Source organism: Chlorocebus sabaeus, chromosome 1 (genome assembly GCF_047675955.1).
Source record: "Chlorocebus sabaeus isolate Y175 chromosome 1, mChlSab1.0.hap1, whole genome shotgun sequence".
NCBI lineage: Eukaryota > Metazoa > Chordata > Mammalia > Primates > Cercopithecidae > Chlorocebus > Chlorocebus sabaeus.
This window is the reverse complement of record NC_132904.1, coordinates 90,385,380-90,402,305: the sequence shown is the minus strand read 5'-3', so window position 1 is coordinate 90,402,305 and position 16,926 is coordinate 90,385,380. Positions and strand designations below refer to the sequence as shown.

General features: G+C 42.4%; 2 protein-coding genes across 4 annotated transcripts in view; one reads left to right on the top strand and one right to left on the bottom strand.

Annotated features, from left to right (window-relative positions):
- Nucleotides 1-5,486, top strand: part of VSTM5 (V-set and transmembrane domain containing 5) — a 33,964-nt gene extending 28,478 nt beyond the window's left edge. The window contains exons 2-4 of the mRNA XM_038005325.2: nucleotides 2,403-2,729; nucleotides 2,843-2,983; nucleotides 3,114-5,486. Coding sequence (XP_037861253.1) covers nucleotides 2,403-2,729; nucleotides 2,843-2,983; nucleotides 3,114-3,157 — 512 coding nt within the window. The 3' untranslated portion in view covers nucleotides 3,158-5,486. The remainder of the gene's footprint in view (nucleotides 1-2,402; nucleotides 2,730-2,842; nucleotides 2,984-3,113) is intronic.
- The window catches only part of MED17 (mediator complex subunit 17), a 39,300-nt gene continuing 23,013 nt past the window's right edge, over nucleotides 640-16,926 (bottom strand). For 2 of the 3 annotated variants that reach the window (XM_008020544.3, XM_008020546.3), the window contains exons 10-12: nucleotides 16,060-16,177; nucleotides 13,830-13,989; nucleotides 640-11,854 (exon numbers count right to left, since the gene is read on the bottom strand). In XM_008020544.3, the coding sequence (XP_008018735.1) occupies nucleotides 11,643-11,854; nucleotides 13,830-13,989; nucleotides 16,060-16,177 (490 nt within the window). In that variant the 3' untranslated portion in view covers nucleotides 640-11,642. The remainder of the gene's footprint in view (nucleotides 11,855-13,829; nucleotides 13,990-16,059; nucleotides 16,178-16,926) is intronic. The other variant, XR_012094413.1, reaches the window with a different exon arrangement.

The window sequence follows — 16,926 nt, the reverse complement described above, 5'->3', positions numbered from 1 at the left end:
AGATGGGCTGGGCATGGTGGCTCATGCCTGTAATCCCAACATTTTGGGAGGCCGAGAAGGCAGATCACTTGAGGCCAGTCTGGCCAACATGACAAAACCCCATTTCTACTAAAAATATTAATGCAAAAAAAATTTAGCTTGGCGCGGTGGCTCACGCCTGTAATCCCAGCACTTTGGGAGGCCGAGGCGGGCAGATCATGAGGTCAGGAGACCAAGACCATCCTGGCTAACACGATGAAACCCCGTCTCTACTAAAAATACAAAAAATTAGCCAGGCGAGGTGGTAGTCCCAGCTACTCGGAGGCTGAGGCAGGAGAATGGCGTGAACCCGGGAGGCGGAGTTTACAGTGAGCTGAGATTGGGCCACTGCACTCTAGCCTGGGCGACAGAGCGAGACTCCATCTCAAAAAAAAAAAAAAAAAAAGAATCACTTGAACCCAGGAGGTGGAGGTTGAGTGAGCTGAGATCATGACTCTGCACTCCAGCCTGGGCGACAGAGCAAGCAAGACTGTCTCAAAAACAAAAGAAAACAAAAAACAAAGTAGAGATGAAGGGGTGGCCTGCCCCTCCACACCTGTGGCTGTTTCTCGTAAGGTGGAACGAGAGACTTGAGAAAAGAAATAAGACACAGAGACAAAGTAAAGAGAACGAGAAAGTGGGGACCCAGGGGACCGGCGCTCAGCTTACAGAGGACCCACGCTGGCACCGGTCTCTGAGTTCCCTTAGTATTTATTGATAATTATCTTTACCATCTTAAAGACAGGGGAGTGGCAGGACAATAGGATCAAAGAAAAAGAGGAAATCGGCAGTAAGACATATGAACAAAAATCTCTGTGACATGAATAAGGTTAAAGGAAAATGTTGTGCCTTGAGATGCATATGCAAACATCTCCATAAACCTTTTAGTAGCATTGTTTCAGTCTATCACATGGGGAAAAACCTTAGACAACACCTAGCTTTCCTAGGCAGAGGTCCCTGCAACCTTTGGCCGTGTACGTGTCCCTGGGTAGTTGAAATTAAGAGAATGGTGATGACTTTTAACCAGCAAGCTGCCTTCAGGCACTTGTTTAACAAAGACACATTCTGCACAGCCCAAAATCCATTCAACCTTGAGTCACCGCAGCACATGTCTCTTGCAAGGACAAGGTTGGGGGTAGGGTCACAGATTAACAGCATCTCAAATACAGAACAAAATGGAGTCTCTTATGTCTACTTCTTTCTATATAGACACAGTAACAGGCTGATCTCTCTTCCTTTTCCCCACATAGAGATCCAAGATTGGAATCAGAGCTGTGCTGAAATCCCTCCTCTTCCATTTACTGGTTATGTGGGCATGTTGGTGTGCCTATGTAAAAAATAAAAGATGGCTGGGTGCAGTGGCTCATGCCTGTAATCCCAATACTTTGGGAAGCTGAGGCAGGCAGATCATGAGGTCAGGAGTCTGAGACCAGCCTGGCCAACATAGTGAAACCCTGTCTCTACTAAAAATACAAAAAATTAGCCAGGTGTGGTGGCAGGCGCCTGTAGTCCCAGCTACTTGGGAGACTGAGGCAGGAGAATTGCTTGAACCCAGGAGGTGGAGGTTGCAGTGAGCTGAGATCAAACCATTGCACTCCTGCCCAGGTGAAAGAGCAAGACCCCATCTCAAAAAATAAATACAATAAAATAGATAAGGACTGTAAAGTAGATAACATAGTAACTGGCACAGAAAGTCTTAAATATAGTTCTCTTCCCTATGTTAGCTTTTAGATGTACCTAATTTTTCAAACCACCCAAGCATTGACATTCTTATTAGGAAAAAGCTCATGCTTCTTGTTGCTGTAAATATTTGGTCATTCACTTATTCATTTACTCAGCAAACATTTATTGACCAACCACCATGTGTCAGGCATTGTACTGGGTTCAGGGACCATAGGGATAAAGAAAACATGATTCCTGCCCTCCGAGGTCTGGCCTGGAATTTGACCTCTGTTTTCTTCTTTATTCCAGTCATCTTAAACTCTGCACTTTGTTTTGTGTTAAAGAATAACTACGTTACACATTGAGGGCTTCAGTGAGAGGGAGTGATCCAGAGAGTCATGAGAACAGTCCCATATACTAGGAGAGACCCTCTATAGTCCACCTTGCTACAAAGGTGTCAGATTTCTGGTTGAAATAAAAGGGAGCATTCTAAACAGAGTTTCTTCAGAATAGAAAAAGGTTGCTCTGTATGTAGAGCTCTCTATCTCCAGGGAGCCTTGTGTCTTGTTCAGCATTATCGCTTAAGCACCAAAACCTAGAACAGTTCCTGGCATATAATAGGCACGCAATAAATATTTGTGAAATAGATTAACGAATTATGTAAGTTCACTTCAGTATAAAGCCACATATATGTGCCCAACATCCAGCATATCATCCTGCAGGTCAGGGCGTGTCCCTGTACATTCCTCAGGCCACCATCAATGCCACCGTCAAAGACGACATCCTGCTCTCCGTTGAGTACTCCTGTCACGGAGTGCCCACCATCGAATGGACGTATTCGTCCAACTGGGGAACGCAGAAGATCGTGGAGTGGAAACCAGGGACTCAGGCCAACATCTCCCAAAGCCACAAGGACAGAGTCTGCACCTTCGACAACGGCTCCATCCAGCTCTTCAGTGTGGGAGTGAGGGATTCCGGCTACTATGTCATCACCGTGACGGAACGCCAGGGGAGCAGCCAGTTTGGCACCATCGTGCTGCACGTCTCTGGTAAGACATCCCCGGGCCCCGGGCACCCCGCTGAACGGTGAGTGTGTGGGAGGTCGATTTCACAATATTAAAAGAAATGTTGTCTTCCCCCTCCCCTCACCCTCACTCCATAGAGATCCTCTATGAAGACCTGCACTTTGTCGCTGTCATCCTTGCTTTTCTCGCTGCTGTGGCCGCAGTGTTAATCAGCCTCATGTGGGTTTGTAATAAGTGTGCATATAAATTTCAGAGGAAGAGAAGACACAAACTCAAAGGTAACTCCCTAGGCCTTGTGATAATCCATGAGTGGTTTTGAGGCCAGAGGTGGCATGTGTTACCTTGTTCTCACCAAGAAAGCACTATGTGGCTTGATTTCCAACTCATTGACTTGTCTTTGTTTTACAGAAAGCACAACTGAGGAGATTGAGCTGGAAGATGTTGAATGTTAGCCAAGGCTGGGCCTAACTGCATTCCTACCTCAAGAGGAAACCATTCTCCAACAGAAAAGAGCAAGCACAGCTATTATACCCATTGTATGTGGTCCTGTTGCAGCCCGCTCCTGACAGGACAGCAGGAGATTAACACTGACTGCATGGAGTTGAGGATCGTGGATGGACAAAGCTAGTTTTAGGACTCACGCCAAGTTCAAGGAGAAGAGTGATTGAGGCCTTGAACCAGGAGCTTTGCTTGGCTGCAGCGTCACAGCCGTGCTGACCCATAACCAATGGGTGAGTGCAAGCGTTGGCTGCTTGCTCATGACACTCGCTCTGGCGTGCAGGATGGCCTGTTGTCAGAGTCCCTGTATCAGAGGCCAGAGGATTTCCAGATGGGTGTGCAGCCAGCATTAGAACATGCTTTCTGTGCTCCTGTCTGCTCTGCAACTGCTGTGCCTACCAGTACCCCATCTGATATCCCACAAGCAAGCACGATTGTGGGAGCTATCGTGAGAAAACCTGAGGCTTTCAGACAATCTGCTGCCTCAGAGCAGACGTGAAGAGACTAGGGGTGGGGGTTGGTGCTGTTGTGCTGCAGTGAGTTGCTGAGGTGAGGCCCGGTGGCTGGGAGTTTTACGGAGGAGGAGCTCAGTGGATTCCTGAGAGGCTACCTTTGCATACAAGGAATAGAGAGAAAATTATCTTTCTCTTCCTCCATCATTCCAACATTAATTGGATTTTCCCTCCCATGGCTCAAATTTAGGCCACTGTAAGTAAAACAACAGCTCATCTCTGCTATGGGCAGCACCTGGCCTCCTGAAGCGCTGGATGCCACCTGTGTGAAAGCTGAGCTTGCACAGTGGGTGATGCAGCTGGAAAATCAGTCATCTCGGGCTTTGGATCTGTCCCCCTCAGTCACTAACGCTTCACGTCTCAAGTCAGGCCCTTGCCCTCTCCTACTTGGGCTGAGGAACGCTTGGCCTTTGCCTACCTCACAGTCAGGGTATCAAGAGAAGCCCACAGTATGCACAGAGTTCTCTGAGCAACTTATGAAAAGCATGAGGCTTCAAGGATCTGGAAAGCTATACTGGAAAATGCTATTCTGAGTATTAGAAATTGATAAAAATCACCTAAGGTCTTGGGGCTCCAGGTGAGACTGAGGACTGGACCACAGCTGGCTGTGGCCATTATTCCCTCCGGTTGTTGGTCACCATGTTCACCTGTTTCTCCATCCCAACTTCCATTTGACAAGCTCTAAATGGAGGCATGGATTTATCTTCCATTCTCTTCTCTCTCCAATATTCATAGCTATAGACCAAAAGTACCACCCGATGATGATGTGTTCCTAGTCCTCAGCTGCAAAGTCACCCATGCAAAGGTTAAGAAGTGCTAGAACATTCCTTTCTCTTCTCCCTCCTTTCAGGTCTCCAATGTCCATATCTTCTCTATGTCCTATGTGGCAGAGAAGGATTTGTTTGGGTAAGTTACAACCCTTTCCCTCAATATTGAATCCAGAGTTGTGGGAAGGGATCTCTCAGAATATTCAGACAGGAACTGTCAGTATCCAGAGTAGGACTCCCACAGCACTGCTTGATTCAAAAGGTGAGAGCAGTTGGTCTACACAACAGATGTGTAGCTCTAGCACCTGACAGGTAGAAGATACCCTCAAGGCGCCTCCTATAGACACACGAGTAAACTCACACACTGTGCCCTTTCCCCATGCAGCAGTCAAAGGAACCAGGCCCTCGGCCAGGACAGTTTCCAGTGCTGTGAAGAAACGAGGTGAGGAGTATCCAAGGGGCTCAAGGATAATCTGCTGATTTCTTTCTTGTCTTTCACACAGAGAGGCCACCAGCAGGAAAGCAGTAGGAGTTGGGTAGCTGCTGGGGGCAGCATGTCCTCTTCCACACTACCTGCCTTTCAGAACTCTGCTCTTCCACTTGTCCGAAGTCAGGGCTGGCAATCTGCATAATCAAAGGAGAGTTGGAAAAGAACATCCACTGAGAGGCCTCCACGGCAGATGTCAATTAAATTGCCCCCCAAAATCTCATGACAGTTTATTCACATCAGTAGTGTGGGAAGTTACAGTTTTTTTTTTTTTAAAAAGCTTCTTTCCTTGGCTTCCCATTTCTTTGGAAAAAGGGTTTCTTTTGAACTTTTAAAGCTCTGCCATCCTGAACATTCCTGTGGAAAGTTTTAAAATCCAAAGCCTGCGGTTTTTATTTTTCTAATAAATAAAAATCACAGAGATTAGCTAGTATAAATATTAAGCTATAAATTATGTTTCAAACTGTGAAAAAAAAAACTGTTTTAAAGAATGAATGAAATAAAACCCGAAAATAAAGCCCTCATCCTTTGTGTGTGTGCCTGCTCCTGCCGAAAAATCAGAGGCTCTGGGTGCTGTGTCCTGTCAAGCTGAGCATAAACAAAACCCTTAATCACAGCCAGGTCTGGCACATATTTTAAGTGACAATGCAACTAATTACACTGGTTCTAACAGTAAACATTATTTAGCAATTCAGAAAAACTACACCATTGTAGCTAGAAGACCAATTTGAAATTTATGCTTTCAGAATATTAACTGCAATTCAATAGCGTTCTTCCTGGTTCTGGAATGGGCCAAAAGTAGGAAGTGACGATTGTACCACTTGTTCAGCAATGGATAAGACACCCTACAGAACACACATGCTTTGTCAACAGAATGTCCTTTCAGAGGTTATGATCTTAGAACCCCAAAAGGTATATATTGTACTTTCTCATTTTATGGTGTTGCGGGTATGCAAGGAGAGCTCATGTCCTCTGAAGGCCACGTAAGATGGTAAATACCTGAGAGCATTTTGTGCTTACTCTGATTTGAAGCAATACCTCACAAAGGTGAGAAGCAAAAGCAGTGAGAGAGAAGGTTATCAGGATATCTTGCCCCAGGCAAGAACGCAGAGAGAAACCCTACAATTCCGAAGAGCTGGGTAAGTGTAACAAGGGATTGAGAAGAGATGGCAGAATAGAATGCTGGAGAGGTAACCAGGACAAAGGAGCCAAATATGATAGGTTGAATCCCCAGGGACGTGATTCACTTGCTGCCTCCTTGACAACACTGGAGAGGATACTGGGGGAAGTGGAAACTGTCTTACCGGCATCAGCTTTTACATATCCAGCATAGGTTTCTTCTGCCCAGTTTCCAGGGAAGCATCAGACACATCCATAGCTTACTAAAAGCAGAGCAAATCCTTGTGATCACTGTTAGCACATCTATCCCCAACTCAATTCCCATTAATGGTGTGAGTTGCCAGTGTTTGCATCTCTCTGCACCCCTGAATCCACCCAACCTGGCTGTCAGCTTTTCCAATTCTTGAGGAGAACATTTCCACTGCCCTTTAAAAATTAAGTGGGTATTTTTGGTTTGGCTTACAGAGGTGATAAATCCTTCTTTAAAATTCAAATGCCACTAAAGTCTATGTATATTAAAGTATCTTTGGCTAGAGTTAATTAACAAAAACTAAATAAAGTAAAAGATCTCTCTCCTTCCCTCAATCCAGAGGAAACAACAGTCAAACTTGGTGTGTATCCTTCTAGACTTGCTTATGCATATATGAACATATCTGTGTATATATATGCCAAATATACATATTTAACCTATTTTCTTTATAGTCAAATGGGATTCTATCATATATATTACCCTACAACTCACCAGTCTTTTCTTAATGTGTCTTGGGCATTATTTCATGTCTACCGATTCCAAAACTTCATTCTTCTTGCCTACACCATGCAGTCCATAGTATGAATACACTATTAATTGTTTTTTTTTCACAGAGCTTTGCTCTTGTCACTCAGGTTGGAGTGCAGTGGTGCCATCTTAGCTCACTGCAACCTCCGCCTCCCAGGTTCAAGCAATTCTCCTGCCTCAGCCTCCCAAGTAGCTAGGATTACAGGCGTGCACCACCATGCCCGGCTAATTTTTGTATTTTAGTAAAGACAGGGTTTCACTATGTTGGTCAGGCTGGTCTTGAACTCCTGACCTCAGGTAATCAGCCTGCCTCAGCCTCCCAAAGGACGGGGATTACAGGCATGAGCCACCGTGCCCGGCTGGGTATTTTTGAACACACTGTAATTGTTTGTTCACTGAAAAATCACTTTTTATTTCAAATGATATAAACAAAAATCATCTTAGGCAAACTTACTATTGTATCAGGTTAGTTCCTTCAACCAAGATGGCTTCTGCCTGTTAAGTAATGCATTCAATTCTATGTCCTGTGAATCTCTTGGTCTTTTAGGGAATTCAATGTTCCACGATTTCGGTGGGTTTTACCGAGAATTGGTGGAAGATTTTTTGGAGATTGAGTATTGGTGGGAGAGAGGCTATTGATAATGTAAAATAAATCTAAAGTTTTAGTGTTAGATTTGGTTTTATAAAGTAACATTATCAAACCAAACTGGGGTCTGCTCACCTGGCACAGCAAAGCCAAGCACTGATGTTGGGACTGCAGCAAGAGAAGTGAGGTATTTATTGTAGGGCACCGAGCAAGAACTCCAACTCCTCAATGGCTTACAGGTAAGGGTTTTAAAGGTGGGGAGGCAAGGCCAGGTACAATGGTTCACACCTGTAATCCTAGCACTTTGGGAGGCCAAGGTGAGAGTATCCCTTGAGCTGGTTTGAGACCAGCCTGGCCAACATAGTGAGACCCTGACTCTACAAAATATTTTTAAAAATCAGACAGATGTGTTGGTGCATACCTGTAGTCCCAGCTACTTGAGAGGCTGAGGCAGGAGGATTCCTTGAACCTAGGAGGTTGAGGATGCAATGAGCAGCTGATTGCACTACTGCACTCTAGCTTGGGTAACAGAGCAAGACCCTGTCTCAAAAAACAAAAACAAGAAAACCCCAAAAAACCCACAAAGGTGGAGAGGCAGAGGTTACAGGCAAAGTCATAAATCAATACATGGAGGAGGCTGTACATTGGTTTGATCTAAAAGGTGGGATATCTCGAAGCAGGGCCCAACAGGTCATAGGTGGGTTCAAAGATTTTCTGATTTGCAATTGGCTAAGAAGCTTTGTCTAAAATTTGGGTCAACAGAAAAGAATGTTAGCTCCAGCTCACAGGCTTGACCTCCTCCAGGCCCCTCAGGAAGAAATTCAGAACAAAGAACAGCAGTGCAAGTTGTCCTTGCTTATCTGAGGCCCACATGACAGCAAATCCACTTGGTGGGGATCTGAGATTCTGAAAACAACTCAGGGTCATATTTTAAGATGTTATCTTTAGTTTCTATAGGGAACCAAGCATCTGGACTCTTAACTTCCTTGGCAATTGTTTTAAGTTACTATTATCTTCTTGCTTATCAAGTTGCTTGTTTATATCTCAGGACTACCCCAGAAATTCCCTCAAAGGAATTCAAGATTTTCCTTTATTTTCATGCTCAGGGCGCCCACAGGCCTTTAAGAAGGGGTTCCTGCTCCATCTCACACACACACCTAGGTTAAATTCCTTTGATATTACAGGCTCGTGCTTGTCCAGGTAGTTCCGTCTGTAAAAATATTTTTCCCTCGGGTGCCTCATGTTCTGAATGGATTTTTTTCCAACTAAACAAAGTGGACTTACTAAATAATTTAGTTGCCCCTGTTTTTATTCATCAGCAATATCTAAGGAGGCCAGGAGTGGTATCTCATACCTGTAATCCCAGCATTTAAAGGCCAATTACAATTCCAGATCAACATGAGATAATCAGGTTATCACTCTGATTTGATGGTATTCCAGCAAATAAAACTGATGAAAAGCACTCAATATCTTCACCATATATAAAAATCACGCAAATGTGAATACATGACATTCTGAAATGCTTTCTCCTAATAAATACAGCTGGTGTCTCAACCATTTTTTCTAATTGGCTTGACTCTTAGAAGCACACTTGCTTAATGCATTATATTTACGTAGCATTTTAGAATTTAACATTTATTACCAACCTTATTGAAACTTCTCAACCACCACTGAGGTTAGTAGAGGAGGCATCTCTATCTTCATTTATATATAAGGAAACAGATTCACAGAGAAACGTCGCCAAGTTCATACAGCAAGCCAGTAGTAGAGCCAAGATTCAAACACAGCTCCTTGCCAACCTGTTAATACTTGTTTAGGGGCTAACTGGTTTCCTTCAAACTGTCTCCCAAGTTTCCACAGCACATCCTTCAAACTCCAGGAAATTCAGGTTAAAACATTAAACTAGAAAATGTAAATAAACATAAGGCACAAGAATTGCTACCACAGCAACTAAGCTACCATTTTCCCACACATTTGCTTTAGTTTCTACAGTTCTTTAGGTGGGTACTGGCTATTCACTACAGCGATGTGACCAAACAGGGAAAGTAAGATATGAAGACCGTAAAGTCTTCAGTTATCCCAGTCTACTCAGATGGGGTTTAAAAGAACAGATGGTAGTATCCGCACATGTATTCTCAGCCATTCTACTCAAAGTGTGGTCCTGGTCCATAAATTGTTACTGATTCATGACAAGCAGAGAAATAAAAAATAAAGCATTCAGAAATGTTTATATTTGCGGGGCCTGGGCGCTGTGGCTCATGCCTGTAATCCCAGCACTCTGGGAGGTCAAGGGCGGATCACTTGAGGCCAGGAGTTCAAGACCAGCCTGGCCAACACGGCAAAACCCTGTCTCTATCAAAAATACAAAAATTAGACGGGCGTGGTGGCATACACCTGTAATTCCAGTTACTTGGGAGGCTGAGGCATGAGAATCACTTGAACTGAGGAGGCAGAGGTTGCAGTGAGCCAAGACAGTGCCGCTGCACTCCAGCCTAGGTGATAAGAGTGAGACTCTGTCTATAAATTTTAATATTTGATGCAATTTAATTAGGTTATAATCAAATAAATGGGGCTTTTATTTTGTATCATTTCAAAATTTCATTAGGAATTCATTTTTATTAGTTTACCAAAGTATCAATCTACAATGGTAGAAGTTTACATAAACAAAAACTGGTCATTCAGCAAAAGTCTCAGACTCACTCTACTAGTGTGAGCCTTCGAAATCACATAAAAGACTCATGTGAATGGAATTGTACAGATTAGCCTACTGGCCAAAGCAAATTTTGTGGGCAACAATAATTTTTGAAGCACTCAAGATTTTTAAATAACCGCAAATTCATACCAATTATTTTAATTTCCATGGATAGAAAGATGCAAGATCTTGATCAGAAGGGGAAAAAAGCACAAAGTTGTTCTATCATGGCCCACAAGCTCCATTTTTCTTTAATGAAAACACAGTGGAGAAATACAAAGGAATTGTATTACTGCACAGTCATCTTACAAATTGTTAAAGCAGGATGTCTGTTTTAAAAATTGAAAGACTTACTTATAAGGAGACCTCACCTATACGATATTACTTTCAGTGGTACCAAAAGGTTTATAAGCCTAAATCTATCTCATATTAATGGGCACACTTTAGGCACTATTTCCAAGAAGTGCAAACCTGTTCCTTGGAAAAGATAATCCACTAATGCATTAGTTTTTTCCCTTTGAAAAAGCAGAGAGCTAATGGAAAGGCCTTAATTGGAGAAAGCAATCCAGGGCTGCTGGGTGGAGGCTGGAGAATCCCAGGTGGAAGATTGGGCATGAGCCATGCACTAGGTGTCTCAAGTGATGAAGTCATTCAAGCGGGAGAACAGACCAAAAAATCTTGATGCCCTAAAGAGATAATCTGCCTCCTATGCCTTCAGCTGTCCTTTCTGAGGATGTTCTTAAATTACCTATGTAGGTTAGACCCAGGCAAGCTTAAAGCAGACAACTGGAGGTTAGAGAGTAGAGAGTTTAGAGAGTAGGCTGGGCATGGTGGCTCACACCTGTAATCCTAGCACTTTGGGAGGCAGAGGCAGGTGGATCACTTGAGTCGAGTTGGAAACCAGCCTGGGCAACATGGAAAAACCCTGTCTCTACAAAAAATACAAAAATTAGCTAGGCATGGTGGTGCATGTGTGTGGTCCCAGCTACTCGGAAGGCTGAGACAGGAGGATCACCTAAGCCCGGGAGGTCAAGACTGCAGTGAGCCATGATCACACCACTGCACTCCAGACTGGGCTACCGAGTGAAATCCATCTTTAAAAAAAAAAAAAAAAAAAACAGTTTAGGAAGTATTTGGGGGAAGAAAAAGTATTTGGAGATTTTTTAAACCACACACTTTATGTGATGTCCACATCAAAGAAGGAATATTTAAAAAGCAAATAGAAACGCTTAAGTTAGTAATATTTTAAACTGCATGAAAAACATATTATTTTACATCTTGTCATACTGTATATACAACTGTACATAAACTTCTGCATTTCAAAGCACTTGTCATTTATAAAGTGAAAAGTTTCAAAGTGCTAAATAAACATTTCCTAATTATTGTTTTTAAAAACAGCACTCCTTTGGAAGTTATCTCTTCTTTGTACTTATAGTTGATCTGCAAACATTTCAAGTCAAAGTTTCTGGAAACTTCTTTAGGAAACATCTGGAAAAAATCATAGTAGACAAGGGCTAAGTGCAGACATAAGCAGCTCCATTTTATAAACAAAGTTTCGACCTTCCATTTTATTCCACTGAACTTCTTTGAATGGCCCACGAAGATGACTCCATTTGTTATCTTGTAAAACATCACTTTTTGGAAGGTCTTTACATTGGTTACGAGGAAACTGAACCATAATCTTGCTGCCACTTTCAGGTCCGTTACGAACTGTGGAGAAAAACCAAAATATCAATACACTCTAGTTTACCAAACTAGAAATAACAAGGATAAATCCCACAACTTCATTCTACTGTGAATACAAAAACTTTGTCTGCCAACTTAAACATTCTTGTTAAAAAGTGCTTTTTCAGTTTCAACATGCAAGAAAAAAAATTCTAACTTCTATATAAGAGGATAGTATAAATATTCAGGAGTTATTATTTGTACCACAAAGATTAAGCAAGATGAGTTTTGACCTAGGAATGTTAAATGTCCTCTATAATTTCAGGAAATCATCTTTTTGTTCATTTCCACATGCAGCACTGAAAAACATACAAAGCTTTTTTTGGAAGGCGGTTAAAAACAAGGTCTCACTATGTTGCCAGGGCTGGTCTCAAACTCCTGGGCTCAAGCAATCCTCCCACCTCAGCCTCCCAAAGTGCTGGGATTACAGGCGTGAGCCACCACACCTAGGACATTCACCTATTTTTTTCAATACATTTCTTTGATAATGTAATCATTCAATGAATTGTTAATACATGCCTAATATGTAATGAAACCTCAACCACTTAAAATCAGGACTGAAAGGGATGAAGGAAAGATTATTCTGAATTAAGAATTTCAGGTTTTAATGAGGTTTTAACTATTACTTGGGAAAGAAGAAAAGGGTATTTTTAAATTCCTAGCAATCAAGATCCAGCAATGACCAAGCTTGCAGATTCACAAGCTGTGATCCTGTGGGGAAATATTTCTAACTACCCACTCTTTCAAATATAGTCATGAGCTGCGTAACATTTCAGTCAACTGCTTTTGTTGTGTTACAACTGTCTAGAGTATTCAGTACAGTAACATGCTGTACAGGTTTGTAGACTAGGAGCAACAGGCTATGCCATGAAGCCTAGATGTGTATATAGTAGGCTGTACCATCGAGGGCTGTATAAGTGCATTCTATTATCACACAATGAAATCCTCTAACAAGACATTTCTCAGAACCTGTCCCTGTCGCTATGCAACACATGACTATATTTTTAAAGTAGTCAGAGCAGATATTAGAAATGAAGATCACCCTAAAATCGGAAGTGCTTCAAATGTAAATTTAAGCTATGTAATACTCATGCAAGTGCCTATTACAGTGCCTACTCGTAGAAAGTGCTTAATAAAATACTTCTCCTCGGCCAGGTGCGGTGGCTCATGCCTGTAATCCCAGCACTTTGGGAGGCCGAGGTGGGCGGATCATCTGAGGTTAGGAGTTCGAGACCAGCCTGGCCAACATGGCAAAACGCTGCCTCTACTAAAAATACAAAAATTAGTCCAGTGTGATGATGGGCACCTGCAGTCCCAGTTACTCGGGAGGCTGAAGCAGGAGAATCGCTTGAAACTGGGAGGCAGAGGTTGCAGTGAGCCAAGATCACGCCACTGCACTCCAGCCTGGGCGACAGAGCGAGACTCCGTCTCAAAAAAAAAATAAATAAAAATAAATAAATAAAATAAAACAAAACAAAACAAAACAAAATACATTATTTAAAATGTTTTTATTTATTTAAAAAATTTTAAAAACTGTTACTATTTTTTTATGTGAAAAAAATAGTATCTTGCATTAGATACTATTAGATACTCCTCTCTCTTCCATCCCTTTACTATTTGTAGGAACAGATATTTTCTTCCCGTGTTTACAGCAGTATATTTTTTTGAAGTTTTTATCCATTAAACTTTGGGACTGTAGGAGTAACAATGCTGATGACACTTTTCAGACTATCTCAGGAAAATGTGCTGCCAATCTAAACATTTGTTATAATTACTAGAAAAAGAAATAATAATCTCTTGCTCTGAATAATAGCTATGATCAAAGAGACATTCAGTGTAAATACAACATTAACTAATTTATTGTAGAGATGAATTACTCTTACCAGTATTTAATTACTAAAACTAAATGTTAAAGCCAAACTCCCAGTGGTCCCTTCTCATTCAAAGCAGCAGAAAGTACCTGAAATAGCATAGTCCCCACTCGGGGAGGCCACCGTGATGGCAGATGCATTACCAATGCTCTCTATGGGCCCAAGTCCCACATGATTACTGAAGCTCAGTACTTGCCAGCCCATAACCTTGGCGAGTTGCTGAACCGCATGTACCTGGTGCTGTGACATCTGTGAATGAAAAAGGACACTTGACTGACAATCAGCAGAGATATTTGCAGTGACTTAACATCACGACCATAAAGTAAACTTTTGTTGGGGTGCTGACTGACTAGTACAGCAACCCTATCTTAGGTCTGAGGAATCCTCCTGTCTGTAACGTAAGGGGAGGGAATAAGACTCCACCTTCCACTGCAAAAGCAAAAGTTGCCTGATACTTGCTTCTCCTGCCCACCGGCAGCTTAAGCACAGACATACGACATAAATTTGGCCAACTGAAGGCTCCCATCTAGATCACTGAATACGGTGCAACCTTTGCCCCTTCAATCCACTGTCTACCTTATTTTCTGCCCTGGGAGGCTGACACACGTGGTTACACTAATACCTTCTTACGTCCTCTGGCTTTGGGCTGGGTTCAGGTAATGGGAGCCATCCAAAGAGAGCGAGAAGGACGGCAAGGAAGAGTGAGGTCAGGGTATTTATTCCCCTGGCATCCTCCCTGTGAGGTTGTCTAGGCTGGTTGTATCTCTTGACTGGCTGCTAGGCTTCTCAAGATGGACTGTTCTACATGACTCTCCCCCTTAGGGTTCCTGTAATCTGTCCTTCCTCTTAACTTTGGCCTAGCAATGGTGACCACTAAACCCCTGGGGCCTGGTTACCTGGTTACGACGACTAGCAGCAGGTTACCACACTATCCCTGGTGGCTCTCCTACACCCATACCTTTGTAAATAGATTTTTAGTAACTAGGCCCTCCTAAAATTATCCTCCTGAGTCTGCCACCTATTTCTGGTTAAGACTCTGACTGATACAATGGGGGCAATTTAGAATGCATTCTGTCACCAGTGCTGAAGGCAGCAGTGCTGGGACAGCATTAGTGCCATTCCCCTGGCCATGGTTCTCACATCTAGCGTTGATCCCTATCCATTTGTAAGCCTTGTTCTCTGGACCTCCCGTTGATTCTGGGACCTGCTCAATAGTGTTCTAATATATTTTTGTGTGTGTGCTTAAGGTGACCAAACCAATTTGGATGTAATTAGCCAAGAGCTGCCATACCTAACAAATGAATTTTATTTACTTGGCACCAAAGAAGCAAATCAGTATAAAAGATCATTGCTTCTGAGGTGGAAACTGTTTTTTTTTAATGTGAAAAAAAAATAGTATCTTGCATTAACATTTCAAAAACCTACCCTTTATCTTATAATTCAGTATTTCACTGGGTCATTAAAAACTCCATGAAGAAATTAGGAAAAATACTGTTAGATATGAAAAGAAAGGGCTAGAAATTCGTCTGATGTCACAAAGCAAGTTTGTCGTAATGCTGGGGCTAGAACACATCACTTTTTTTTTGTTTTTTAAAGAGATGGTATCTCGCTCTGTCACTCTGGGCTGAAGCACAGTGAGACCAATCATAGCTCACTGTAACCTCGAACACCCGGGCTCAGGCAACCCTCCTGCCTCGGCTTCCCTAACAGCTATGACTATAGTTACATACCAACACACCCACCCAATTTTCTATTTTTGTAGAGACAGGGATCTTTCTATGCTGCCCAGGCTGGTATTGAACTCCTGACCTGAAGTGATCCTCTCACTTCAGCCTCCTAAAATGCTGGGATTATAGGCACAAACCACCATACCCAGCCTCAAACCCATCACTTTCTATACTGCCCCTTGGACTTGAGGTTAAACTACTTTATTTATTATGGATAATGATCATTATAATTTTTTATATGATCTCCCTTTCTCTAGTTTTCTTCAGTTTCTACAACAACTCTGGAGATGTTGTAAACCTTATAGATTTTGTAAACATTCACAAATATGACATGAGGGGAAAAAAACTTGCCAGTCTCAGAACTGGTCCTTCATCTTAAGATAAACTATGTGAAAACCTAGGACAGCTTATCAGTACTTTCAATTAATCAACAGGTTGTAAAATGTGCATTAGAAATTAAACAGAATTTAATTTCTACTGGAAAAAAATTTTCTTCTTACATAATTTATTACATTTTTAACTACTTTTTAACCAATTTGTTCTTTAAGTAGCTATGCGAAGAAGGGCTTAAAACACAACCTGCAACTGTTACCTGAGACAGAAGAAAATCCTGTAGCTCCTGCTCCTGATAAGACAGTGTGATTACTCTTCCATCTCTATGTACAACTCGAATCTGCTCAACTCCAATATTCAATTGCAGCTGAATGGACCTGTATAGACATACATACTAAAAATCAGAGATGTTCAAAATTATCTTATACAATATCATAAATAATAAACCTCAATATCAAATTAAAAATTATTATTATTATTTTTTTAGACAAAGTCTCAGTCTGTTGCCCAGGCTGGAGTGCAGTGGCACGATCTCAGCTCACTGCAACCTGCCTCTCCTGAGTTCAAGAGATTCTCCTGACTCAGCCTCTCAAGTAGCTGGGATGACAGGCACCTGCCACCACGCCCAGCTAATTTTTGTTATTTTTAGTGGAGACAGTATTTCACCATGTTGGCCAGGCTGGTCTCGAACTCCTGACCTGAAGTGATCTACCTGCCTTGGCCTCCCAAACTGCTGGGATTACAGGCCTGAGCCCCGGTACCCGGCCAAAAAGAAAACGTTTTAACAACCCACACCAACATCCATAGAGAATATGCAGGGGTCTTCTTAGGTTCAACTAAACAGACTCACCCCAGAATACCATAGACCACACCGAGTACCAGTCTACCCAGAAGGATGTGAAGGGACCACAGCTTGCCAGCAGGCCATGCAACCGTCTATATAGCAGCAGAACACCTTTGCTGCAAGGAGAAGAGATCCACATCGGGTATATGTGGGACCTGCCCTAACAGGAGCCATAAGCTCTTGTAACAACTCCATAGGCATGGTTTCCACAAGCTAAGCCCAGTTTTAAAAGTCACCACCATCCAGGGAAGTCCAAAGGCATTCCCATCAGTTATTTAAAAT